At 36.7% G+C, this 27,732-nt stretch overlaps 1 protein-coding gene across 2 annotated transcripts in view; it reads right to left on the reverse strand.

Moving 5' to 3' along the window:
* The window catches only part of LOC140162454 (TBC1 domain family member 12-like), a 62,193-nt gene that overhangs the window by 31,120 nt on the left and 3,341 nt on the right, over positions 1-27,732 (reverse strand). The window contains exons 2-3 of one of the 2 annotated variants that reach the window (XM_072185692.1): positions 23,027-24,334; positions 3,691-3,948 (exon numbers count right to left, since the gene is read on the reverse strand). In XM_072185692.1, the coding sequence (XP_072041793.1) occupies positions 3,691-3,948; positions 23,027-24,291 (1,523 nt within the window). In that variant the 5' untranslated portion in view covers positions 24,292-24,334. Of the gene's footprint in view, positions 1-3,690; positions 3,949-10,586; positions 10,702-23,026; positions 24,335-27,732 lie in introns of those variants that run through there. The other variant, XM_072185693.1, reaches the window with a different exon arrangement.

The raw sequence follows: 27,732 nt of genomic DNA on the forward strand, positions 1-27,732 counted from the left end.
TCAATTTTCCTTTAAAATCTAAATCGACCTATTGAGAAAGAAACTAAAGGTTCAGTGTATTTATCAAAGGCCGTTGTTTCATAATAAAATATTCCAATCAGTGGGATAACCTCAGAAAAAATGTAAAATTGTGATCCAAAAAGGTGATTTTTATCTTATAATCAGTGTTGACATGATAAAATGTTGCATATTTTGAACCCTTTTGAATGAAGTGAATTTAATATTTTGAAGAGCCTAAGCAAGGAAAAACCATTTCTAACTTCTAGGAATAACGTTTTTAAACAAAAATAATATCGGGTTCAAGTAATTGGACACAAGAAATTGAAGCTTTGGAAGGAACTGTGACCAGGTGCGTCTTATGCGGTATCGCGAAAATGGTTGAAATTTCCGCCATTTCCTGCTGTAAATGCCGTGCTCATGCGCGACCGCGTAGAACTCAGATGTCACGCGTAAACACCGGTGTGGTGCTTGCCGCACCATTAGGCACAAATAGTGGCAACCCTGGTTTGGTCATGATAATACTCATAAGGAAGTTATAAATCAAGGCTAGAATTTTTAGTTTTAGTTCCTTGACCAAATGTAACTGTTTACATCTCAACTCAAATTATTTATTTAGAGCAATATTCTCCTGTTCCGAGCTTCCAAATAGACTCTCGTTTTACACCTATTCAAAGCGAAGTTTTTGATTCCAGTTCCTGGACCCACTGTAAACCTCTCGACTCAAATTATCCCTTAACTTGAGAAGTATTCTGTTAATTTGTTTCCAATTTCGAAACAGAATCTAGTTTTAGACCCTGACACCTGAAACTACTTTGTTAAGAATTATACCGACTAGTTTCTTGCAATTTTTCAAATTTGTGCAATTTATGCATTTTGTTTACTTTTTCAGATTTCATTCCACATCAAAGGGGGAGGGGGGAGGGTAATTTCTTGGTAAGGCCAAAGGGAGGGGGGGGGCAAGCAAGCAGTTTTGGCAGACCATTTTGAGAATTCACCGCTCTGGGATACACATAAATATTGCACAGCCCCTTACTTGTGCAAGTATCAAAACCCCCACCTTCTGACTACTCATTTACTTTGATCATGTTGTAAAATAATATACAATAAAATGTGGGGGGGACATGTTCAGAAATAATACTTCATGTACATGTGCAACAAAACCATGTAAGCAATGATAGTACTATTCCTTTACATTACCCTACAAGAAAATCAAACATGTTTATTCAGAGCAGCTTTCCCAAACAATGAAACAACAGTATATGTATGTGCTATTCCAGTTAATATCAATACCCCCTCTATGGAAGATTCCCACACAGGGAGTGCAGATTTCAAATGGAGTCACCTTTTCAGGTAATCCCATTTGAAATTCACACTCCCTGTGTGGGAGATTAAGGACATGTCTTCCATAGGGGGTATGGATTTCAACTGGAATAGCCCTATGTTTCCACACTGTCATTTTAGACCAGGTTTCAAGGAATGCAACATCATATCTCAACATTTATGTTACAAAACACTTGTGAACTACAATTTGATTGTTGACAAAATTTTGTCTTGTCATATAGTCAATTCACAGTGGAGAGATTTTATTTCATCCCAACAAAATAAGTATCATCATTCACTACAATTTTACAAAATGTTTAGAGCACTTGCACCTGGTTTTGGAAGCATCAAATTTGATACCAAATATGCCAAACCAAAGATCTGATTTAGCTGAATTTTAGCCACAAATGAATGGGCTACTAGATGTAGATGGATGGGTCTTTCCTTTGGGTGGAAACACAGTCCCCCTGTAGGTAGTTACTTGGGGACAGGGTGTTAGCTAGCCACCTGTCCACCTGAATGGGCTACTACATGTAGATGGATGGGTCTTTCCTTTGGGTGGAAACACAGTCCCCCTGTAGGTGGTTACTTGGGGACAGGGTGTTAGCTAGCCACCAGTCTACCTGTCAGTTTGAGCGCCTACACGCCAAGGCTCCCGCTAGCCTTCAAAAACTCTGCGTCCGATCGGACGCACAACTGTAAAACCTGGTCGGAAATGTGTGTCCTACAAAATTTTTGTGCGTCCGTACATGTATGTTTTAAATGTGTTGGGCAACAGGGAATACAATTTTACAAAGCCCCCGATTGCCGGTATTGCATCGCATTACATCGCAGTTTGATGCAAATATTTGACTACTTCCTTTCAGATTCCTGATGAGATTTTAAAGATTTATGTTTAATATTATTGTCAATAACAAATTATGTGAATGCAAACTTGCTGACAATGTACGATATTTATGAAAGTTGTATTTTTGCTCTCGTGTTTTTGCAAAAGCTTATCACGTCTTGCGCGCTGCCGTAAGAATTTTCATTCATTGACTGGTGACCCGGAAGTGTTGCAAAATGGGAGTGGTTAAATGTGAAAGGTCAATAACTCTTTTACTGATTGGTCCATTGGTTATGAATATTAATTAAGCTTTATTGGGAGAATTAGGAGTGATCAGTCAACGTAATTTTCACGATTTTTATGATGATGAAGTTGGTAAGCTTATAATCACTCATTTTTGGGCTGAATCAACCTGCGTCCGACTGGGCAACGGGTTGATGAAATTTGTTGAACATTCGTCCAGCAATACAAAAATGCGTCTGGACGCAAGAATTCGCGTCCAGCGGGAGCCTTGCTACACACGTATTACTTGGAATGCCTCTTTCATCTGGCAGCTCTGCAGTAAACATCACAACGCAGAAGTGACTCATCTGCTCGGGTTAGAAAACATGTTCGTGCAAATGTTTTCTAGTCAGAAACGAGTCTCTGAGTATTTCTACTTTATAGAACTGGGGCCCGAGCACTGATAAAGAGTGAAGACCTCAGCATCGCTGGATGCAGATGTTTTTGCTGACTTGGAACTTTTGCCATGTTCAAGGATTATGTCCAACACAGCATTATATTTCAAGGCCTATGGCCTTATTTTGCGGCATGTCTCCGAATCAATGGAAGAAACTCTACATGGAACCAACTAAATGTCATTTTCAGAGATGCCAGTTACTCTTCTCAAAATTTCCTGAAATGCTTAGAAAATTTCCTGAAAATGCATGTTCTCCTATTCTTTTGTACAGGAAGATCTGTACAAAATTTCCTGAAATCAGGAAGTTTCCTGAAAATTGGCATCTCTGCATTTTGGAGGGGTAGATTGCTCCTGGGACAGGAAACAGCTACAAATAATGCTTGAATAAGTTCAGTGAACTCAAAACAAGGCCAGGCTAATAAATGGAAGCTATAGCAATAGAGCTCTTTGAACTGATTGAACCCCTGAGGGGCTAAGGTCTGGTGTATGTTTTCAGGGTCAACTTTTGGACAGGCAGTTTTCGTGAAAATGACCGGCACTTGTCAAATCCTAGCTAAAACCCTGCTTGGGGACCTTATTTGTTTCCTGGGTCCAAAGAGTTTAATAACAAACAAACAAGGAAACAAACATACAAATGTGTAAGATTTAATCTTTCCCTAGAGAAGTCCTTTTCAGAGGGCTGAGCTTTTGGAACTCTAGCGAGTGCCATCTTCAGAGTGATGAAAGATCTTCAGGCTCTGAAGATGGCTAGAGTTCCGAAAGCTCAGCCTTCTGAAAAGGACTTCTCTAGGGAAAGATTAAATCTTACTCATGTTTACCGACCTAGAGTACCAAGTAATTTCAAATCAAACATACAAATACTTACTGTGGTCTGTTTTCCAGTATCAAAGCCGTAGTAGAGCTTGCTGGTCTCAAACCAGACTGTCTCTTCCTCCAGTTGAATGAGCTGCTTGGTGGATGGGTCTTGCCTTTGGGTGGGAACACAGTCCCTTCCTGTAGGTGTTTACTAGGGGAGCCTTGCTTGCTTGCTGGGTTCTTGCCGAAGAGTTTCCAGCCGGGCTGCTGTTGAGGGTCGGCTTGGTCCGATGAGGCAGTTTTGTGTGATTTCCATGGGAATAGGTTCCTGTAATAATTGATAAGAAAATAAGTTTTCAAATTTAAAACAAACAAATAAACAAACAACCGGGCAGACAAAGGCTTGAAATAAGTTAACTGGAATTTGTTTTTGAACATTGCTCCTGGTTCACTGAGATTTTACAAGAACCAGGAGTGATTTCTGAAGAAACAGAAACTTTTTCTGCATACAGCATACCAGCACTACTGCATCAAGTGCAAAACTGGAACCAGTCTGAGCAATTTCCTTTAGAAAATTGCTCCTGGTTCATGTGAATTTTACAAAGACCAGGAGCAATTAGTTGCTTTACATCTGGACAAATTTGCTTTCAGCGCCTGCTTTAATATTTCAAGGCTTGCAGGCAGACAGACAAAATGTTAGGTGTAATCTGATTATTACTATGTCAATTGCACTGAATCACGCTTTTGAGTCTTCCAGGATCTGTGCTTGAACCATGATCAAAATGATCGCCACACAAGGTTTACCGCATACATTCCAAATTAGCAAGAAGAGGCATGATCTTGTCACCATGGAGTTACATAATACCGTTTTACAAGCAAATAGTGTTCGGAAATAAAGTCACCGGACATTGGATCAGATCTATTATGCAATATATGTGACTGTTAAGCCAAAATAGGATACTTAGGATAAGAAATTAACAGTCGGAGGGCCATTCAACTTTGACGCGCTATTATTAAACTGTACGCTATGAATACGCACACATCAAACATTCAAATTTGCTTGGTTTGGGTTGCATTTTAAAAGCTTCAAAATTTCTCTCTACAACTCCTAATAGCTATATATTTTATAAATAACTACAAGAAAGGCTTTCAGCATTCCATATATGTTCACAAAAAATACCGTAACTTTACATGGAAAATGATATGGGCACATAAACACAAATTTTTGTCATGAATTGAGATAAAAGAGTAACAAAAACTACTATATTTTAAAACTGGTGCGAGTTCATAAATCCGGAATTTGCATATGATTAGAAACATGGCTTATTATCCTCATATTAAAATATCAAGATTTTTGGTTGGTTAAGACAAAAATCTGCCGGGATGAAAATGGTATTTTACAAGACGGAAAAATACCAGTAAACAGTAGGCCATGCGACAACAACATTGAGAAGGTTCATGCGAGCCAGAGTTAAACTGCGCGCGCGTATTGCACTGAACGCAGATGAATGGCGCGCTTAGAAACAACAAAGTCTCATGCGTGTACTCGTTCATGGAGTCAAGTCATGCGGTAGGCCTATTGTTATGAAGTTGTTTGCTTAATTTTTGTCGATGGGCTGAATCTGAGTAACCATTTTATAACCATTAATAAAGTTTGAATTTTTAAGTTCAAAATTTGGGACAAAGACTAATCGACAGATAAAGGTTGAAATTACTTGTCTGGCTAAAAATTAGAATGATTAAAGCGTTAAGACAGAAAATATCCGGGTTAGAAGTCCTTAGCAACGAAAATAAATTTGAAGGTAAAGCAAATGCAAAAATCATGAATTTTAACTACAAGAGTAGACAAAATGGAAATCAAGCAGAGAATTGTAAAGATATTTTCAATCCAATAATATTTGTAAATTGCCCAAGATGATTGGATACACATAATACGATACGTTTCAAATACAAATTTTCCGCGGGAAAGGTAAAAAAGCATACCCAAGAGTGCGACGGTCATTTTTACAAAGGTCGCGTACGTTAATAATTTGACCTTTAACGGAAAACGCGCATGATGGCCCTCCGACTGTTCAGCTGTTAAATTAACTTTGCTACTCCTTCAATATTTTGGTGTTGCTAAGGTACAGTAGGAAATCCATAAACACTGATTGTTTGTTATACTCACATGATTTCCTCATCATGATGTTGTTGTTAACATAACAAAGACAATTGGCATGTCCACACGGAAGACTTTTACACAGCACTTTTCTCGAGCAAAAACTTGGAGAAATCCACCGTGTGAACTGTCTGTCTTGAGGATTCTAATCCCTAATTTTGTCTCCCAATTTTATATCCCACACAATTTAGGGGATTTCACAATTTCCCAACTGATACTTGAGTCAGGGTCAGGGACTGCCTTTTGAGGAGAGTGAGAGCAATTGCTCTCTACTGCTCTCCTTAAATCTGATATAGGAGAGTGATTTTTAGCTTTCCTTATTTCAATGGAGTTGTGTGGGCACCTAGTTGGGGATTGACTTAGGAATCGCAATTCTCGAGTACACCGATCCTCAAGAATGACCATCATTATTTTGACCGTCTGCACACACCCGCACAAGTCCCGCAATACACAATGTCATGGTTACTGAATATCATACTCTATTTACATGTATTCCCCACTCCACACCTGTATCTTTTTTCAATTAATTACTTTTTCTGTATCCAAATACGGCTATATATACATAACTTACGAGCTTTCATTTTGTTTCAATTTCATGTGCATATTTGCTTGAGCTGGTCCTAAGAGGAACAACTAGAGGTCCTTTACACTAAAAGTTGTAATTCAATTTTGATCTCAAATTAAATTGGCATAAGCCAAAAATTATTATAAAGTTAATGGTGATGTTTTACTCTATCTATGGGGTGATGTTGCATTTTCCAAAAGGGGACATTTATTACAGGCAAATCTTGTAATGAAAATGCTTCAAAATTGGGTGAACATACATGTAGCAAAATAAACTCACATCCATCTGGTTCGTTTGTTGCAGGTTAAAATTCAATATAGCGGCCTACATAAACAGTGTATTTCTCAGTCATACAGGATTAATGCAAAAATTTATTTAGTTCTTTAAATCAAACTCCCACTACATAATTTTGCAATGAAATGGATGGTTTGTCCCTGCAATTGTGCTATACATGTAGCCTATATTGATGTCCAGCAATTCCAGTTTTAAGCTTATACTTATATGCTAAATGGTATGGCATGGGCATTTTGCATTCCGCTTTTTTTTATAGAATTTTTTTTTTTTTTTTTTTTGGGGATTAATGTGAGAGAATATGGTATTAATTCTTGTACACAATGACATTCTGTGACCTTTTCGAAGAAAAAAACCAAATTTAAACAAACACAAACAAACAACACCTGACCCAGTTTTTATAAACAATACAATGCATAATGATAACACTATGGACCACAATGGCCTCATCCCAATGCCATAGTTCAATTAACCTCAATTAAACAATCATAGTGCCAAATTTGACCTCAAGTGGTAGAGTATGAGTTTTTGTACCCAAATTTTCAAAGTTCATTCAATGAATGTACAAATGTATTGGGGTTAAAGAAATATGCCCTGATAGATGAGCATGTTGTGGATCCTAGTGTAAGCACCACTGCTCATTGGATTTGAAGTTGTGAAATGGTGTTCAATTTGTAGATAATCAACAGTCAGTCAGTACACAATGTGTATTGTATTGTAAATATTAAATTTGGTTATTGAAAGCGCTGCATTAAATAGAATTAAGGACAGTACAACATGCGTGGGGATAAATAAAATCAAAAGCAAATAAAAGAAAAAGGCATATCTGAAGACAGATATGATGTGAACAAGCAAAATCAGTCGGAAGTCGGATATTGATTTTCAGATAGTCAAACAAAGACAATAATTCAATTTCGGTACATTAAATCTCCTCAAACAAGAAAAAACATCTAGTGTTTTCAGCAGGGGAGGCTATGTTGCCAAATGTTAGCAGTGTGCGATATTGCACCATACAACCATATCAGGATATAATTATCAACATAACAATTTTCAACAAAAAAAAGAGTTTTTCGGTGGGAACGTTTGAAAGGGTTGGTTGGACAAGGACAAGCAAACACTCTAATTTTCTTTATTTGGCCTAACTGAAGTAATTATGCAAAATTTTACTGTGGACAAGATCTTGCCATGTAAGTTCCTTTAGTTCAGCTTCTGAGCCTTGATCGAGACCTCAATAAAGTTATTTTCTTAAAAACAAAATGTGAAAACTATGACTTGCCCTCTCTGAGCTGTTCTAGATGTTCCAGTGTCCTCGGCTGGCAGCAGTCACTAAATATTTTGTGTTCAGAGGGAAGGGGCGGTCTCAGGATCTGTGGTGATCAGGGGGTTTGTGCATGGTTTATGCCCTAGTCACTGATACTGGACTTACATCATATCACAAGGGCTCCGATGAGCTAAACTTCCTTGTGCATAGGCTTAGGAACTGGGGGGGGGGGCTTGAGGGGACTCAGCCCCCTCAATAATTTTGGTGCGGGGCTGGAATGCCTTTCAGCCCCCCCCAATAATCCTAGGTGAACTTAAAAAATTGTGATAAAATAGAGGGAAAAGGGGTCTTTGTGACCAAAATTTTGTTGAAAATCTTCCTAAGCCTATGTTGTGTAGTACATTATGTACATGTAGGACAAATAAAACTGTAAATTCACTGACCAGACCTTGTCACAACTTCATTCCATTCATTATCAAAGAATAGGCATAAAGACATGCTCATCTATCAGGGCTAAGTTCTTTAACCCCAATACATCTGTAGGCCTCACAGAATTAGAGAAGGAGAACCGGGACTCCCTATACCGCCCACGTACTATCGCGCCCGTCAGCTATGGGGAGAAAATTGGGGTATTCGGGTCCTTGCCGACGGTGTGCGGAGATGGACGAAAACAATTCTGCGTCTCATCTGTAGCGTCTTGGTACCGCGTGCAGGTCGCATCAAGTGCGTCTCTCAAATGCGCCCATCATCTATGTCGCGCTTGCATGACAACGAATGCCTCGAGCGCATTCCGAGGGAAACCGAATACCCCCAATTTTTGCTCCATGTCTGTATCAAGATGGCGGTCGAGTCCTGGTTCTCTGGTTTTAATTCTGTGGTAGGCCTACATTCATTGAATGACCTTTGAAAATTTGGGTACAAAATCTCATACTCTGTAAGTTGAGGTCAAATTTTGCACTGTGATTGTTTAATTGAGGTTATTGAACTATGCCATTGGGATGAGGATACTGTGGTCGATCTCGTCATAACTTCCTTTAAGTACTGTATAAGTGGTAATTTTCGCGTACAGTTATTTTCGCGATTTGGAGTGAGAGATACATTTTCGCGAATGTTATTTTCGCGATTGCCCAGTCCTCCTCTATACTTGTAATACATTATTGCATACATTCGCGAGGTGTTATTTTCGCGGTTGGAGCTCTAATCGCGAAATTCGCGAAAATAACACCCTCGCGAAAATTTCCACTTATACAGTACCCAACAGTTATGACAAACTGTTATTCAATAATTGAACCCACCTATACACTACAGGGTGATCTTTTATCAGTGAAACTTGTTGAGGTTTGTGTGGTTATCTTGTTTCACAATCACTGTGCCTTCCATCACCATGCCAAATCCATGACATGCAAATTTAAAGGGACGAAATTTCACAGATCGCTTTAAAAAGGTCCGTAACCCGATCGACAGCATCATCCCCGATTTTTTTCATTGTTGATGAGGTTTTGGTATCACATAATAGATACTATTTTTCTCATTACTATCCTGAAATTTGACGCTCCAAGTCGATGTATTTCCGAGAAATCATGAAACACAGCGGTTTTTACAGGTTACCAGTTGTTCGCATTTTACCCGACACGGGAGTTTTGGGTAGTCATGATAGAATGAAATCGGAATACATTCGGAAGACTTCACCCCAGTACCAATTCGTCCGCAAAAATACATCAAATAGGCCCCCTAATGTCAAACTATAGATGGCGCTATAATGATATAAAACAAAAAACAAAAATAAAGAAATACATAAGAGGCGAAATAAATAAGGAAACATGACCTATATTGTCAAGTATGATACGAGGAATATGAACAAAATTATGAGAGCACCTCCCCCCCATTAAAAAATTAGTTAAAAAATAAAACAAAGAAAAATCATAAATATGTGAAAATGTGCATCATATAGCTAAAAATAAATAAATAATTAAGCGAAGTAAATACAGCATGGGCTATCTTGTCAAGAATGATAATGAGCGCAGTGATATGTAATGTTTTAAGATTAATCAGTATGAATAGAGGGTATAAAAGTGTACAGGGGCGAGCCGTTTTTCAGTGCCAAGGCGAACACTTCCTGTTTCCACCGGGACATGCGCTCGGCCGTTGTTTCGGGATGCCTGACCAGAATGCAATTCACGCGTACCAGTGTATTGGCTTGCTAATATGCTAATTATTCACATTTATGCTGAAATTGTTCCGTTTTCTCACATAGATTGATAAAGGGACAATATTTGACATTGTATGTAAGTTTGAAGAGAATCCATATCCTAAACCGATAGGGTTACCCCCCTTTTTAATAAGTGGTGTACAACAAAAAGTTATCCTACTGAGGGGCACCAACCAGGATTCAGGGGCCCCCGTGCCCCTATGGCGCTCCATCCTAAACTACACTATTCCCCATGCATTTAATGCTTGTTGCACTTTTAGAAATTATCATCCCATTTATTCACTGTATCAATTTCACTACTCGACTCATACATATTCTAAGTATAATTAAAATGCACTTGTTATCCACCTCGGGTTATTCATACGACAGGACTTGTTACATTATTTAGCCTCCTTCGTCATGTTGAGGCACCTACTCCCATCAGCTTGACTCAGGCTACGAATTACAAGTTCTGTTCTCTGTGCTGAAAAATGAAAACTTACCTTGCCAAAAACTCCAGTGGTGTCTCTGGACAGTCTGTCCCTAAAAGTCCCATATTATCACAAAATTTTCATATAAATTATTCCAAATTATTGTTCTGCAACAGTGCTCACTGAATCAAGTTCCAATCTTATGCATATTCCAATTGTAACTGAAATCCACTTGTTATTCATAGGACAAGGCTTATTATACTAGCCCACTCTCAATTGAAACTATAGCAACCTTGGACTTCATTCAAGTACTGCATTTAAACAGGGAAATTCACAGGAAAACCCGGCTACGTCAGCCAATCAACAAACACGTTCTCGCATATTATTAACAGCAACAACAAGAGATTAACACTTTATCCACTCTATTGGTTTTAGGTAAACTGATGTGGATCAAAAGCTTCTCACTATAAATTTGCCTACTTCTACTAAAAAAGTTCAGTTCAGTTTCAGTTCAGTTTGACTTTGAACATGAAGAAACACAAGAATATTTATTGAAAAAATCTTTATTTTAAAACAATCAACCTGTATGAACACATGATGAAGCTGATTTTCAAAATACTGAAGTTTTCAAAACACTTCTCTTGTATTTTTGTAACATCATTAATAGTGTGTGTACATGTATGTATGTAAGCTCAAACCTGCGCTTTTCTTTTAAAACTGTTTCTTTACCGAAACTGCAATTTTTACACCAAATTTTACCCCGTTTTAAAAACTACCAGGGTACAAATTAGAACTTTAAATTGGCCTATTGTCAGCATCACAAATGTAGAAAGGGTTCAAAATCAACTGAAAATTGGACAAAAGATTAAAACCAAATTCATATCAATTCATGTATGATACCCTGAGGGAAGTCTTTTGTGGTTCTGAGACCTACCATATAGTTGTGATTCAATTCAGCATTTAATATGACTCAAACTTCCATCAAGTTCATTGCTTTTAAATTATATGGTAAAATTTCACTAATTTCATCAGATCAGATTGTTTGATTGGGCACATACAGATGTAATGTTGATGTATTTGCCGCAAAAATATCATGTTCCTTGCTTGAACCATAGATAGTGAGTGATTCTTAAAAGTTTGCTGCGGATTTTGAAACTTTTTTTTACTGAAAATTCACTTCTATTAAATGCTCCCCTTTTCAAAAATGCAACACCCAGGGGCGTTTATTACAAACAATTAAAAACAACATTTATTACAGAGGACCAGTCTACCAATTGTTGCCTTTTTGTCCATTTTTATCATTGAAAAATTGGAGGGGCATTTATTAGAGGAGTAAATCAAATTTATATACAGTATTCTGGATAGTTTATTTTTGATCTCTAGTACAATGCAAATAATTTGTTATCTTTTCAATATACTGTCTTATTCTACTGATTGATTTCAATCCATAACTTTTATTTTTTTTAACTCTCATTTCAACGAATTTCACTTGAACCAAGTTAAGGGGGTACTACACCCCTGTCCAATTCTGTGTCTATTTTCACATTTTTCTCAAAAATTATAGCGCAATAGGGACAAGTAAGAACTACATACATGTTATAGGGGCAAGGACTACAACTACTGCACTGGATATTTTATTTCAGCACAGACAACAGTTGTGGAGTTACAGTCAAAAATGAGGGAAAACCAATACTTGATCAATAAATCAATAACTACTTGCTTTGAGTTGCTGAATTTTCAGTACAGTAGTTGTAGTCCTTGCCCCTGTAATATGATAATCTTACTTGTCACCAATGTGCTACAATTTTTGAGAAAAATGCAAAAATAGGCACAAAATTAGCCAGGGGTGTAGTACCCCCTTAAGGTTGTTGACATTTGTTTGTTTTTAAGAAGTCACTCTGTGTACATGTGGAGACACACAGCACCAGGCTCAAATAAATGTATACATAAATAAATTTTGTTTATACACGAAAGCGGATTGGAAACGGTCTACCAGTAATATTCGCAGGCTGTATTTATCAGTTTAGTTCCAAAACCATAATACATGCCTGATCACCCATATTGAAAAGGAAAGTTTCCCTATTCCATTCAAGTAGTGAGTCATGCCTGTCTGAAGGGGTCTTGATAGACTTGACTCAAGAACTTTGATCTACTTGATAATGAAATGGAGTATGTGCAGTATTGTGCACATGCATGATGATATGAGAGTCTGGTTGAAAACCCCATGGGCTATACATGGGATTTGGATTGATGTAAGTATACTTGTACAGAGCATGATCCTGCTTTATGGTATGCGTGGCGTGCTTGTTTAAAAAAATATACAATGTATGTTAAACAATTTTAATAGTATTGCGTTGGATAGACATGCCTGTGCAATACTACAATGTATTTTAATATAGTCTCCAGAGAAGGCAAATTTTCAAAAAAATTGCCCCCCCCCCAGCAAAATATCTTGCCCCTTCTTAGTTTTTGTTTGTTTGTTTTTAAAACCAGTCAGGCCAGGTGGACACATGCTTGGATCCTGATGGGACCAGGCTCAAACAAAATTTTCAAGCCAATAGCATGCTGGCCTGTACATGGCGAGAAAAGAAAGAAACAATCAAAGAAAATGTGAAAGGAAAAGATTTAAGCCACTCCCAACAAATCATTACACAATTTTGTTCTTTTCGCCAGCCCATAGGGCTGGTATCTAATTCTGAGATGGGATTTGTGTACACTAAAGATTAGCTAAGATTATAGCCTTCTTCTATTGGTATGAATTATTTTTTTTACTTCTTGTGGTGGAAATGTTTTTGATATCTGCTAATTCGATTTGCAAGGAAAAGAAAGTATGTTTTGCCGTTTCAACGAATCGAAAACGATTGAGTATTGCCAAAGTTATGTTTGAATTAATTATGACTTAAAAAGTTTAGGTTAGGCCTACACATATAAACATAAACATGTTCAGCAATCAGCATATAAAAAAAATGACATGGTCAACAATTAGTAATTAGCAGGGAATGATGGAACAAGGTCATATCAGTGGACTACTGAGCATAGCATGATGTTTGGTTGCCTGTGAGTGCATAATTGAAATGTTGATAACAGATCTAATAATGTTGTAGAATCAAAATCTTCATTATATGGACCACATTGAAGTCAAAGTAATTCTGTATCGTTTTATGGATAAAATTGACTCAAAATGTTATTGATGATATTATTGCTATCTTTAACATCAGTTTTGTCTTTTCAACGGGAAAAATCCGATGGAAAATAAAGTTTTAGGGCTAGCTATAATATTGAACAATATATCCCATATTTTGACATGCACTTATAGAAAATAAATAAATTATTGTCTTACTTTATAAATTATAAATACTGTAAAATGACACATAACTAAAGTGAGGCCACTTTCTATCTTTTTTATTTGATTCATAAAATAATATAAAATCATTTTAAAATAAAATGTGCATGTAAGTTGAGTTTACATAGCGAATTAACTAACAACTGCAGTGTATTTCTTGATTTTAATAATAAGCATGGGTAAAAAGCAGTAAAGACAGAAATACAGAACAATTTGGAGTAATGAATTAAAGAGTTGACAGGAGTTATAGGAGTTGATGGTTTTTGCTGTTTTAGTGTGCATATTCTCACCATTGATGGTTTGGTGAACTGTCATGTAACATGGATGTAAGCGTGATCCTAAAAAATGCCTTTTACGGTGACCCAAACTATTTACAAGACCTCTTCTGCATTGAGGCTGGCCTTCCCTTTTAAAGGGAATTTTTATTAAAACACAAGTCGAGAAATTGGGAATTCTTATTCCTTGATGCCAAAAATCCTTGCCTCTCTTTGCAGAGGCCCCCGGCACTGGCCTCCTGTCACTGCCCATTCATCATCTATCCAGATTGCACATTGCTCCGAAAATATTTTTCACCCAAAACTTTGGCCCCCTATTCAAACAAAAACAACTAGAATTTTGCTGTTTTCAACTAAGGGACGCACCATTAGATTCTCAGGGGGGCATGGGAGTTTGGGTCAGGCAGAATTTTTTTTTGGCACTTGGCACGGTGTACCATCTCCGCCAATTTCCCTGTTTTAATTCCCCTTTTTTTTAATTCCCCTTTTTTTTAATTTCCCTTTTTTTAATTTCCTCTTTTTTTTTTTAATTTCCCCTTTTTTAATTTCCCCTTTTTTCTAATTTCCTTTTTTTAATTTCCCCTTTTTTTTTAATTTCCACTTTTTTTTAATTTCCCTTTTTTTAATTTCCTCTTTTTTTTAATTTCCCCTTTTTTATTTATTTCCCCCTTTTTTTTTTAATTTCTCTTTTTTTTTTTTATTTTCCTCTTTTTTAATTCCCCTTTATTTTCTCACAAAGCAGAATCTTGGCCGAGTCACATACTCAATAGTTGTCCAAGAATTTGCTCGCACTGTAGTCTTTACGTGTGACAGACCATGGATATAGTTAGGCCTGCTAAGAAAACGCGATTTTGGAGGCCAAAAAACGCAAAAATCCGCGATTTCCCGCCAAAAACGCAAAATCTTAAAAAAAATTAGAAAAATCTAAAAAAAAAAAAATAAAAAAAAAAAAAAAAAAAAAAAAAAAAAAAAATTTGGAGAAACATCAAAATCATTAAAAAAAAAGAAAAAAAAAAAAAAAAAAAAAAAAAAAATTAAGAAAACTAAAGTGAGGTACTGCAATCATTTGTGGTTGATTTTTAAAAATTGAAAAAGATACAAAAAATTACAAGTTTGTATCCAAATGGGATCGATTTGTAACTTGTGTTCACTGCATAGTCTATTGAAGATATAAAAATGCATTGGTTTTGTACACAAGTCTATATCTTAGATAGATTTTGAAGTGAACACAAGTTACAAATTTTTCCCATTTGGATACAAACTTGTAATTTTTTTGTATCTTTTTTCCAATTTTTTTTTTTTTTTTAATGTTTTTTTTAATGATGGCAGCACTTGATGTTAGGTCCAGGGACTCTCCAAATCCGCGAAAAAAAATTTAAAATCGCAAAAAAATCGCAAAAAAAAAAAAAAAAAAAATGTCAAAAACGCAATTGGAGCCAAAATACGCAAATTGCGGCGCAAATAACTCATTCGCGTATTCTTAGCAGCCCTAGATATAGTATATGGACAGACCCACTGTGTAGAAGTCAGTGGTCAGACCATGTGTGTGTATTATTCACACCACTGATATAGCCTGTGCCGGAGCCTGTGTGCTAGGGCCGTGAGACTTATTTCAAGTCACGGAAAACCATAAGAATACTAGTATATAAATCTCAGTGGTTTTATCCCGGCCCGTGAGGGGGGGTGTAATTTTCCCAAGGCGTGCCAAAAAATTGCTTGCTTCCCTTCTCGGCCTGCCAAAAAAAATCTTCGCCCCCCTCCTTTGCACATGCCAAATGTTTTAAAATTGCCATTAAAATTGACATGTAAAGGGATGGCATATTCGTACTATTTAATAGAGCTATTTTTAGGCCTATGTGACTATTTTTGCATTTTTCTCACAAACTAATAAGACACTGGTAAGGAACTGCATTGGCTTCCTGTGTTCCAATGAATTGTTGTTTAACTTATGTTGATTGTATATAAATGTAATTATAATGATAGGCCTATTGTTCATCATATTTATCTGAACTTCTTTCAAATTATGTTCCCACTCGTAGGCCTACTCTTCGATCTGGAAACATGCAACTTCTTCAAGAAACAAAATAAGAGCACATGAGTCATTTGAAATTGCAGCTCCACGTCATGGAATGAATTGCCTATATATTTTAGAACTGCTAAAAATGTAACTATGTTTAAAAAGATGTTAAAAACTCATCTTATGTCGGGGTTTGCTCAGGGAAATTTGAAAATGCCACCAAATAGTGAAAAACTGTATAAAATGTCTAACTTTTGTGTTGATTTGTAAAATAAAACAAAGAAAAGTGATTATTTAGCAGTAATCAACCATTAAACAATCAATTCTAGCATTAATTTTAGGCCTACGATCCAAGATTCTGGCCATAGGCCTAGTGCTTTACAGTGGACACGGAAAATCACGGAATCGTCCAATTTGCAAGACGGATTTTAGATTTTGGAACACCATGAACACAGAGAAATTGTGGCTTTAGCTATAGGCCGAATAAAGACTTATACAGTGGAAGGGTCTAAATATTTAATATATTATTAACAATTATTATTCTAATCTAATTCAAATTAGGCCTCTTTTAATATAAGCCTCGTGATCACTCTATTGGATTCGGATTGTTTTACTAGGTTTGGATTTAATTTTTGTCTTCACTATAGGCCAAGATATAAAAAAAAATAGAACGCTATGCGAAGCGCTATCCATGTTGGACAGCTGTGTTCAAATATAAAAGTGCGGACGAAGCCTTGACTAAGGCTAATGCTCCCCAGCTGTATACTAACATGAATCCACTAGCTGCAACATTATACGCACATCAAAAAAAAATATCGGGAAATTAAAAAAAAGGGGGAAATTAAAAAAAAAAGGGGAAATTATTTCGCAAAAAAAATGCATATTCATCAAAAAATTAAACTTTGTCCGATCGGGCCCAAATTTGGTGGGTGGCATCCTTGATACAAGGGGAATATAATGCGCGAAATAAAATCGAGGTCAACCAAGGTCAAATGTCATTACGGAGGGGTCAAATTTTAAACTTTGTCCGATCGGGCTCAAATTTGGTGGGTGGAATCCTTGATATGAGGGGAACACGTAAAACTTAAAATCGAGGTCATCCGAGGTCAAAGGTCATCCAGGAGCTACATTTTAAACTTAATCCCTAAGCTTCCCTGGGTGGGCGCTTTATATTGGAATGAATAATGGTTGTTATCAATTAATTTATTAAATGAAAACGATTAAATAAAGAAATAAATATAAATAAAATAAATCATTAATTGATCAATAAATTAATAGCCTAAATAAAAGAATTCATTGATTGATAAATAAACACATAAATAAGCAAATAATCAATTACCGTAATTGTTAAATAAATACATAAACAAACAAATAAATCAAGGCAGAGAATTTTATTTCAATTTTATAATTATATACGCCAAAATATTTTCTGAATTTAGTCAAAATTAGCACTCTATTGATGGTAAAAATTTTATGAAAATTTTACGTAGGTCCTAGACTATGCCATAGTCGATTTTTGATAAATAAAACATGTTATTAATCATGCTGAAAGCATTCAGTTGAACTCGAAATTATACTGATATTTATTACATCAAAATACTAGTATAAAATGGTTATGAAAAAGTTTATATAATTATAATAGTGACAGTAAAGGTAAAGTAAAGTATACGTAGGATTATATTATTGAATGCAACATCATGTCATTATATAAGCACTTCAATAACTGGAAGAAACTGTGGGGGACCGACGTGTAATTATCCTATAAATTGCGAAAATCCAGACCGTGTATGCACGAAAAATGGCAGGTTCTATAATGTGAACCACATGTATACCCGGTATCCCGGGCCCGGTATAGGAGTATTATACATGTAGCACGTGCAGCCGGTGCGGCCATACGGCCTAGCGAGTTCAAATCGATAATGCATGTATAATAATTGCCCATTTATCATGTTTATTATTGTCGGATTTCTCAACAATTGAGCGCTATTAATACACATTAATGTTTTTAACAAATAAAATTCCAAAATATGGTACATTTTCTCCGCATTTTCTGCCTTTGCTTGTCACGTGGTAGGCCTATGTTGAAGTTACGACCATATCTTCAAATAATTTTCAAAAGCATAACAATATGACAAGTGGCCGACTGGTCTAAGGCGCTAGGCCCACAGAGTATTCAAAGCCCTGCGCCGTGAGTTCGAACCCCGCCTCTGCCACACTTTATTTTACTTGGGGAAATTAAAAAAAAAGGTGAAATTCAAAAAAAAAAGGTGAAATTCAAAAAAAAAAGGGAAATTCAAAAAAAAAAAGGGGAAATTCAAAAAAAAAAGGGGAAATTCAAAAAAAAAGAAATTCAAAAAAAGGGGGAATTAAAAAAAGTGAAATTAAAAAAAAGGGGGAAATTAAAAAAAAAGGAAATTAAAAAAAGGGGAAATTAAAAAGGAAATTGGCGGAGATGGTACACCGTGCAAGGCGCGTAAATTTTTTTTTTTTTTTGCCTCCAAGACAGAATTTTTTTTTCAATTTTAATGTATACTTTTATACAAAGTTGGGGTGGGGAAATTTTTTTTTTTACTCATCAGTCAGTGGACGAAGTTTTTTTTTTCGTCTCACTAGTGGGCAAAGTTTTTTTTTCTTCAAAAAACTCCCATGCCCACCCCTGGCAATCTAATGGTGCGCCCCTAAGACCACAATGCCTCCACTTTACGTACGCTGTTTAATAAGTACAAAATTGTGAAAATAGAAATAGAAAAAAAAGGAATATATGCAAATTAGATCATTATCATAACAAATATGCAAGTAGACCTATCCGTACGTGTATCTATTCACAAGCTACCACATCCAGAAAAGGACAGAGTATAAATTTTTCAAAAACACTATGCCTCATGGTTTTAAGGCTTAAAAATTCCATCAATAGAGCAAAGAATTAACAATTTTTTTGGGCACATTTTCATATTTTGCACCTCCTCCCTACCTCAGTCACTAAAAATTCTGGTACCGCTATATAATAGTATTTTTACATGTATGCATTGGTGTGTTTGAGCTCGCTGCTTGCAACACTTGCTGTGCATAAATGTGTGGAAACGTGAATCTACGACACATGTATTGTATACGTCACTACAAAATTAGATACATTTTAGGATAAAAATATATATGAACTGGTACATTTTAATATTCTAAATTTAACGCTTGTCATCAGCTGCATGTGTGTAAATGGATACCTGCATGCATACATGTAGGCTTCTAGTCTACATCATACATACATGTACGTCACTCTAGATAAAATAAATTTTAGAATTAAAAAAATTCATGAACTGGTACATTTTAAATGTTCTATGTTTTGATGCTCATCTTCAGCTGCACGTGTCTCATACATGTGCCACCATTATAAAAGTCAGTAAATTTTAGAATTAAAATATATGTATGACTTGGGGCTATAAAATAAAATGTACCAAGCGTGGAAATGAACCAGATAATATCATAATAGATGTATTAGATTTGCCTGGTAAGTCTTGTCTCAAGACTACAATTATATTGGGTGCAATGTCATTGCTCAATTCAATTCTGAAACCACAGATATTTAGGAAATCAAAAGTTATTCTACATGGTGAGAAAGATGTATGCATAGACCCCTACATGTACATGTCCTAACTTACACATAATTGGAATTGGGCCCAATTTGTTGTCATAAAAGTAGGCCAACCAGGGTTCGCAGGTTTTGCCACAGGTGGAAAAAAACATGGTTTTAACTGCTTGGCAAAAACAGTTTTTAACAAAAATGGCAAAAACTAAAAAAGTGATTTATTTTTAAGTTTTTTCATCCTATAACAAGGCCAGATGATTTTGTAATTATTTAACATATTGAGAAATTACAGGCATGCGTTTTCATTGCTCAAATGCATTTAACCAAAATATCAAATTTCATTTTTTAGACTTGATGAGACAAAAAATATGTTGAATGATTCATTAAAGGTCATGTGTTACTTTTTATGGGCTTTCTGTGTTACTTTTTAACATTTGAGTGACTATGTGAATTGTTGCAATTTTTTGCCAATTTTGCCAGGCAAAAACTGACACACACAGGTTTGACCAATCAGAGGCCATGGCACAAACAGGTTCTTGCCAGTTTTTGCCAGCAAGCAATTTTGAATTTACGTCATTCGTAATTACAACATTAAATTCCCTAGAGGTCCATGTTAAACAGCTAATTATGTGGGCTCTCCTGCTAGTTCTCATTGGTAAAAAATAATAAAATTAATAATTGACAAAAATTGTATAAAACATGGTATGGCATTAATAATTTGGGATATGTTCTATTGTGTGCACTGGATTTCCATGGGTCTGTTTGCTGTTTATTTTTACAAAGACTAATCACTGAATAGTGCGATGACAGTTCAGTCATTATGAACCTTGATCACAGATTTGTATACTAGGTCATGTCCTCATTGATAACCATAATACTGTGTCCCAAAGCTGGTCAGAAATTATATGAAAACCTAGTGCAGAATGTTTTTCCCCTATTTATTGTTCCACTTTTTTATGTGTCAGTACAGACTTTGGGACAAAAAGTATAGATCTATTAAATGTCTGTTGCAAATTTAATTGATGAAAATTGGAAGTTTGGAACTAACCAATTCATGACTTATTTCATTCTTATTATTAGGCTAAAAAAAGGGGGGGGGGCAGGAGTGGATATGCATTATAGTTTTAAAAATTGAATTTTTGTGCATTATTTTTTACATGTTCAAGGATGTTTCAAAACTATCAAAATAAAAATCATGTGGCACTTGTTTTTCAGACCTTGGTTCAAGACTAAATAATGAAGTTCAAACCAATAATTTCAATGTCATTTCTCCATTCATAACATCCTTGACCATACTTCACAAGTTATTTCAAAGGTGAGAAGGTCCATATTGAATTTCTATACAGTACAATGTAGGTCCTAAGCCACAATCAAGGAAAAATTGGTAGTGGTACACTGCAGGGTGGGGGTAGAATTTTGCTTCTAATTGCAAGAATTCACTTGGATTCTAGCAACAGCATTTTGAGATTCTCTCCCATCAAGCTCAGAAAATAATTGGGATTTCTGAAACTATAAAGTGGAAGTCCCCTATTCTGAGTTGGAACTTAAAACAACATTGCAACTGAATGGACCTTTTATCATATTTTTTTAGCATTGTTATTTTCTTTTTGACAATTTCTCACTTCTACAAAGTACAAGTTTATAAAGATTATGAAATGAACATTTTAAGTGAACCCTCAGAACTTTTAGAATGCTGTACTGTACAAATGTACAAGAAATTAAATTTTCATTTTATTTTTAAAGATGTAAAAGTTGAACATCATCTATGATCTGCAAGTAGACAAGTACTGGTATATCTACCATTTACAGGTCCAAATGCTTCTGTACTTTATGCACCCATTTGACAAGCTCAATGCTGAAGATTTGAGGGTAGGGAGATTAGGGATGCACCATCAGATATTAACGGGGGCTAGGGAATTAGAGTCAGGCAGAATTTTTTTGCCGCCTTTGGCGCCAATTTATTATTTTGTTTCACTTGAGGTGGCAAAGTTGTCATTTACATGTACATGTAGGATATTTTGCATCAGTAAGGCAAATTTTTTTTTTGTCTCACTAGTGGGCCAAGTTTTTTTCCTCTCACTAGTGGGCAAAGTTTTTATTTCTTCAAAAAACTCCCTAGCCCCTCCCCCCCCCCCATAATATTTAATGGTATGTCCCTTACCAATGGAAGGTCTTTGGTGCAGGTTAGGAAGTCAATGTGAAAGTCAATCTCAAGGTTAAGCACTGTGCCCTTGTACTGTTTACATTGGTGTGTGGGAAACCCATTAACTATCATGTGACAGGATTGAAGGATATACACACACACAAGTGGGTGAAGTTATTCAAAGATTTATACATTGTATACATGTACATGTATGCCCTACTAAAGTGAATTTGATATGTACTTCTATTAAAATTCTACAAATTCACTACATGTAGTGTATGAATTGTTGATACTGTGCACTGAATTTCATGTTGAAAAGAAATTTTAAAAGTTTCAGGGTAAAAACAAACTTATAGATTTGGTTTTATAGGCCTAATGCCGGGCCTAATGCTACCATGTATGTGCAAAATATTACCAACATTTTGTCATTCAAAACTTAACTGTATAAACAGGCTATCCATCATTATTTTAATAGTATCTGGACATGCTTTTTTTAGATCCAGAAAGGAGGCACCCCCTAAATGTGCAAAAATCATTTAAGCATCAGTAAATGTGTACTTTGATTTCCCCAACTTTGTCTACTGCACAATCATGAATATTAGCATGAATCTGGGTAATTTACAAACAGACAAATACAATATACACACACATTGTAAACACACTTCCCCCCAACATACCTTCAACAAAACCAAACAACACATCCACCCCTACACACACCGGCAATCACAGACCTTGCTATTAAAATGAGGACATCTGAATCAACATTTAATTGACCTACCGAGGACCAAGGTGTGTATGATAAATAAATACAATACACACACACATTGTTGTAAACACACCCCCAACACATCTTCAACAAAACCAAATGACCCATCCACCCTTAAACACCCTACCTGTCTGTGCCGGTAATCAAAGACCTTGCTATGAAAATGAGGACGTCTGAATCAACATTAATTGACATACCGAGGACCAATGACAGGTCATTTGTATGCATAGCTGTGTATGATACACAATATGCCTACCAACCGTGGGGGTATTTTTTATGCAGAATAGAGGATGTAACACTGACGCACTCCAGCCCAGCAAACCTTGCATAGTACATTTATTGACAGTAAACAATTCAAACAAACAATTTAACAAAATGTTGCACTTACCTTGCCAAAAAGCCAGCAATCCCCTTCTTCTTTGGTTTGGCACCTTGCTCATCAAAATTAGACTGCAATCCTTTTTCCCCACCATAGAGATTAACTTCCACGAATCCACCTTCTTGATCTCCGCCTATCGAATCATCCGTCGTTGAAACATTTGACGAATATTCCGTATTCAAACTTGACACACTTGCAAAAGAGCTAGACGTGGGACCTCCTTGTAGAACCACCGAGCCCGGTTCATGACGCGGGGTACTGTTGTGTGACGAACAATCCGTTGTATCTTGGGCAGGGTTATTAAAAATTGGTAACGGCCCTACAGGAGTGCCTGCTGGTGTACCTCCTGGAGACTGGGTTCCGTTTGTTATGTTAATAGCATGTCCAGAAGTGGGAGAACCCAATCTGGGACTGGTTGAACCGTTAAGAGATCCGTTCAAAGAATCCGGCCTTCGCGGTGATGATATTGAATCCGGAGAAGGCTCTTGATAACCTAAATTTGTAACTTCGATGGTTGCCACTGCTTGTGTACAATTGTTAGAATGACCACTATTGGGATAGCTATCCCAATCCAACACTATGCTACTCGGTAAGAAGTCCTCGTCTTCGATACTAAACATGCCCAAATTAGGTGGCTCGCTCTTTCTACGATCGATCATGGGCGGCATATCTTTGTCCGTCTCTGAAGACTTTTTCGGCCGTTGTAAACTGTGATAAGTCATATGATAATCACCACCGGAACCTATAATCATTTTAGGCCGACCCAGGTCACTTTTCTTACTATACACTTGAGCATTTGTTTGATTTTTCTCCCTACAACCCACAGTACCATTCACAGCTACTTTATTAAGGCCACATTTTGGTATACTACTATCGCTTGTTGCTCGTTTACTGCCATCAGACTCCGTTATGATGACACGTTTGTGCATGTTCTCGGATAGACAGCTCTGATAGCTGGTACTTTTTTCCAGTAGTGTTCTATCATGATTGGTGTGTACTGTATTACCGTTGTGTCCACTGAGTGACACTTCATTCGGCAGGTTACCGGTAGAGACGTTGACTCTTGTATTATCATCAACCTCCTTCAGAGGTTTCCTTTCACCATCTCCTCCTCCGTCATCATCTGCTGTTTGATCAATCTGTGGTACACTGGTTTGTTTCACAGGAGGGTGTTTCAGGGGCGAACTACTCCTCTCCACTTCTGGGTCAGAGTTGCTCCGTGGCAGTCGTTGTTGTGCCGCCGCCGCCGGAGGAAGCTCTATTACGCCCATCATTTCACTTGTTAGGATCTCGGCCTCTGTAAGAGAGGCCTTGACACTGTGGAAGAAAAGGGAAAGAGAAGATAAGACACAACTAAATGCATGTAAATGATAAAAGTGGCCAATTGGTAAGGGCTTCAACTCATCATAGTTACCAGTTCAAATGCAGACAACAGGGGCATAGTTAGTGTTAGTGGCAACATGGGGGCCGGGTAGGGGTGTGATTTTCAGGTAATTTTGTGCCCGGGTACCCGGCACATTTTTCGGGCGGGTAACCGGGTACCCGAAACTGAAAAAAAAAAAAAAAAAAAAAAAAAAAATTCATGTATTCTTGTCATACCGTACTCTATTAATGATATCAAAATGCATTGAATTTTTTTAAATTTTTTATTTTTCGGTACCGGCAGGGAATTTCCTGCCGGGTAATAGGATTCCGGGTAATAGGATTCTCGGCGGGACTCGAATACCGGGACTCATCATTCACACCCTCAAACGGCAAGGCCTGTGTCAGTGTCAAGATCAATCAGTGGCGGCGCCAGGATTTTTTTCCGGGGGGGGGGGCATTGAGGGAGCAAAGTGAATTTCAGGAGGGGAGGGGGGTGGCAAAATCAACAAATTTTGTGCAAAATTACTGCAAAATGGTGAAGTTTTTGTAATTTTGGGTTTTTACTGGGGGGCAACAGGAGGGCAAGAGTTCTAACTGGGGCATTTGCCCCTCATGCCCCCCATGGCACCGCCACTGAGATCAATCATATGCAACTTGATTCGAAGTATACCAGAATTCGGAATATAACTCCAAAATTTTGATTTTCATCTGATGCATAATATAACCAATTCCTTTAAAAAGTAAAAAAAACCCACCACACAACAAAATTCATCTTACAAACAACTAAAATCTCTTGCAAGCTGCTATAGCACATTGTGTGAAAATGCATATATCTGGAAAACCAATTCCCCTGCATTGACCCCTTGAGTCAACTATACTCCCAAATTCTAACAAACCTCGGGTTCATGAACATTCAAGTCATTGCACTAAGAACGCAATACTACAAGGTATTTTAAATGTTATAGTATTTTCATAGACAGACATGTAATATTATCATTATCAAAATGATATGAATAATGATGGGTAGACAGCTCTCTGGCTAACACCATGACTACAAAGTTAGTTCCAGTAACTGTAACTCAGTATTTTCATTTATCATTAGGATGTTAATATTGGATACGGTTACAGGGCACTCTATTGACATCTGTTCCACAAATAAGAAATATCACAATATGTGGGCTCATTTTGGGCTCCAAGGATGTACAGTTTGTCCAGTCAGTATAAAGTGACAACGCGCGTGTATATAGTGCGTTTATAGTATGCAGTGCTGCGTCTCTGCTGCAGGTACAAATGTATGTGCCATCAAAGTCGGCACAATGTGTGCGTCCGATCGGGAATTTCAGAGTAGACTGACTGTAGCTGAGGAAGTCTCTCAAGGACAGTTTGGGCATACATAGTTGATTTTAATCCCAAGTACCAGGGTTTGGGCATGCGTGGATGATTTTAATCCCATTGGCATTGTAGTGTACCGTACACAACAATTAGTTAAGATCATTGATCTACATTGATCTCATCTTTTGGGTGGGTTCAACATTTGAATTGGCAAAACCTGCAATCTTCATGGGAGTAATTTACTTAGTGCATATTGAGCAGCATTCTCCTTGTGATGTTTCTAGACTGTGTACAGAGATCTACAAAATCTCTGAGGTAAAATTGACAAATAAATACTTAATTTGTGTACATCGTGGAACATTCAACTAGTAACTACGCTTGTTGGACGCAATGTTCAACACATTTCATCAAACCATTGCGAAGTTGATTCAGCCCACAAATGAGCGATTTAAGCTTACCAAATTAGTGTTTGCAATGATCCTATTTCGTAACTTCATCATCATAAAAATGACGAAAATTACATTGACTGATCACTCCTAATTCTTCTAATAAAGCTTAAATTAATGTTCACTACCAATGGACCAGTAAACAAGTTAATATTGACCTTTCATATTTAACCACTTCCATTTGCGAACAACTTTCGGGGTCAACCAGTCAATGACAATTTTTATGGCAGTGTCAGCAAGTTTGCATTCATGTAATTTGTTATTGACAATAATATAAAAAATCTCATCAGGAAAATGGAAAGAAATAGTCATTATTTGCATCAAACTGCGTTGTAATGCAATGAAACACCGGCAATTTGGGGGCTTTGTAAAATTGTATTCCCTGTTGTCCAACACGTCAACATGTACGGATACCGTACACAAAAATTTTGTGGGAATAGATGTCATTATGTAAATGGTAAATAGTACTGAAGTCTTAATTGCAGGACTACTACAAAGCACAACTGAGCTGGGCGTAAATCATGACTATCAAGTATCGTGTGCAAATTTGAAATCAAAGACTCGAGAAAAGATAAAGCAAAAAGAGTGAATAAAACACCAAAAAATGAGTATTAAATTATACTTTGGAACTTTGCCTATTGTGTGAGAGTTTTAGAGTGATACATATAGAGTATTTAAATTTTTTTATAAACATTGCACTGTTTATACATGAGTACGGTAGTACAGGTACAAGTCCAGTTTGTTTATGTAGTTGCCTCTTCCCCATCTCAACATATGCCCAGCGAGGTCACGTCACACTCGGTGTGACGTGCCCTGAACTCCCAATAACTTTCGTAAGCGACAGACAAATTGCAGGAAAGCGTGCCAATTTAAGCTTCCTGTAATATCTATTGCACATATAACGTACGAAGTCACAAACTTACAAACTTCAATATGCACTTCAAATACTGCAGACCAGCTGTTAATTATTACCGATCCTGTAGAATAACTTACATAATCTTCAATTTCATGGAATCCTGTTGCTCAGAATTGCAAATGTCATTTTTATCTGTCAAATCCGCTGTGTATCTCAGAGATTTTATGATATGCTCCATAAATCACAGCTGTGAAACTGACTTTATACCACTCGCTCGCTTTTAAAGCTAGCAGAAAAGCGAAGCCTCCGGCTACCTCGTGGCATGACGTCACACAAAATTTCCGATGGGCGCCTTATTTATTTGTAACCCGTTTTGTGATTCATCGCAATCGTTAGCCAATCAATGAAGGCGACGGCCTTTTACGGTATGAATTAATGTGACCCGCCAGTAAAATACGTCTAACCTGATTGGTTTACAAAATAATGGGATATTTGCTAAGCCAGCCAGCGTGCTCGATGCTTAACAACCTGGTCGTAGAGGTTTTTTTTTTTTTAATAAGCGAATTCACATGGTGATCCAGCGATCGAGTATAAATTCAGCATGACTTCTGCTGTAACAGGTGCAATAACAATACGTCGACACAATCAGTGACATTTACACAATACAATAATGAATTATTTATGACATGCATGGGCTGGATTTTACGATCGAGGTA

The sequence above is a fragment of the Amphiura filiformis genome, chromosome 10 (assembly GCF_039555335.1).
Source record: "Amphiura filiformis chromosome 10, Afil_fr2py, whole genome shotgun sequence".
Taxonomy (NCBI): Eukaryota; Metazoa; Echinodermata; class Ophiuroidea; order Amphilepidida; family Amphiuridae; genus Amphiura; species Amphiura filiformis.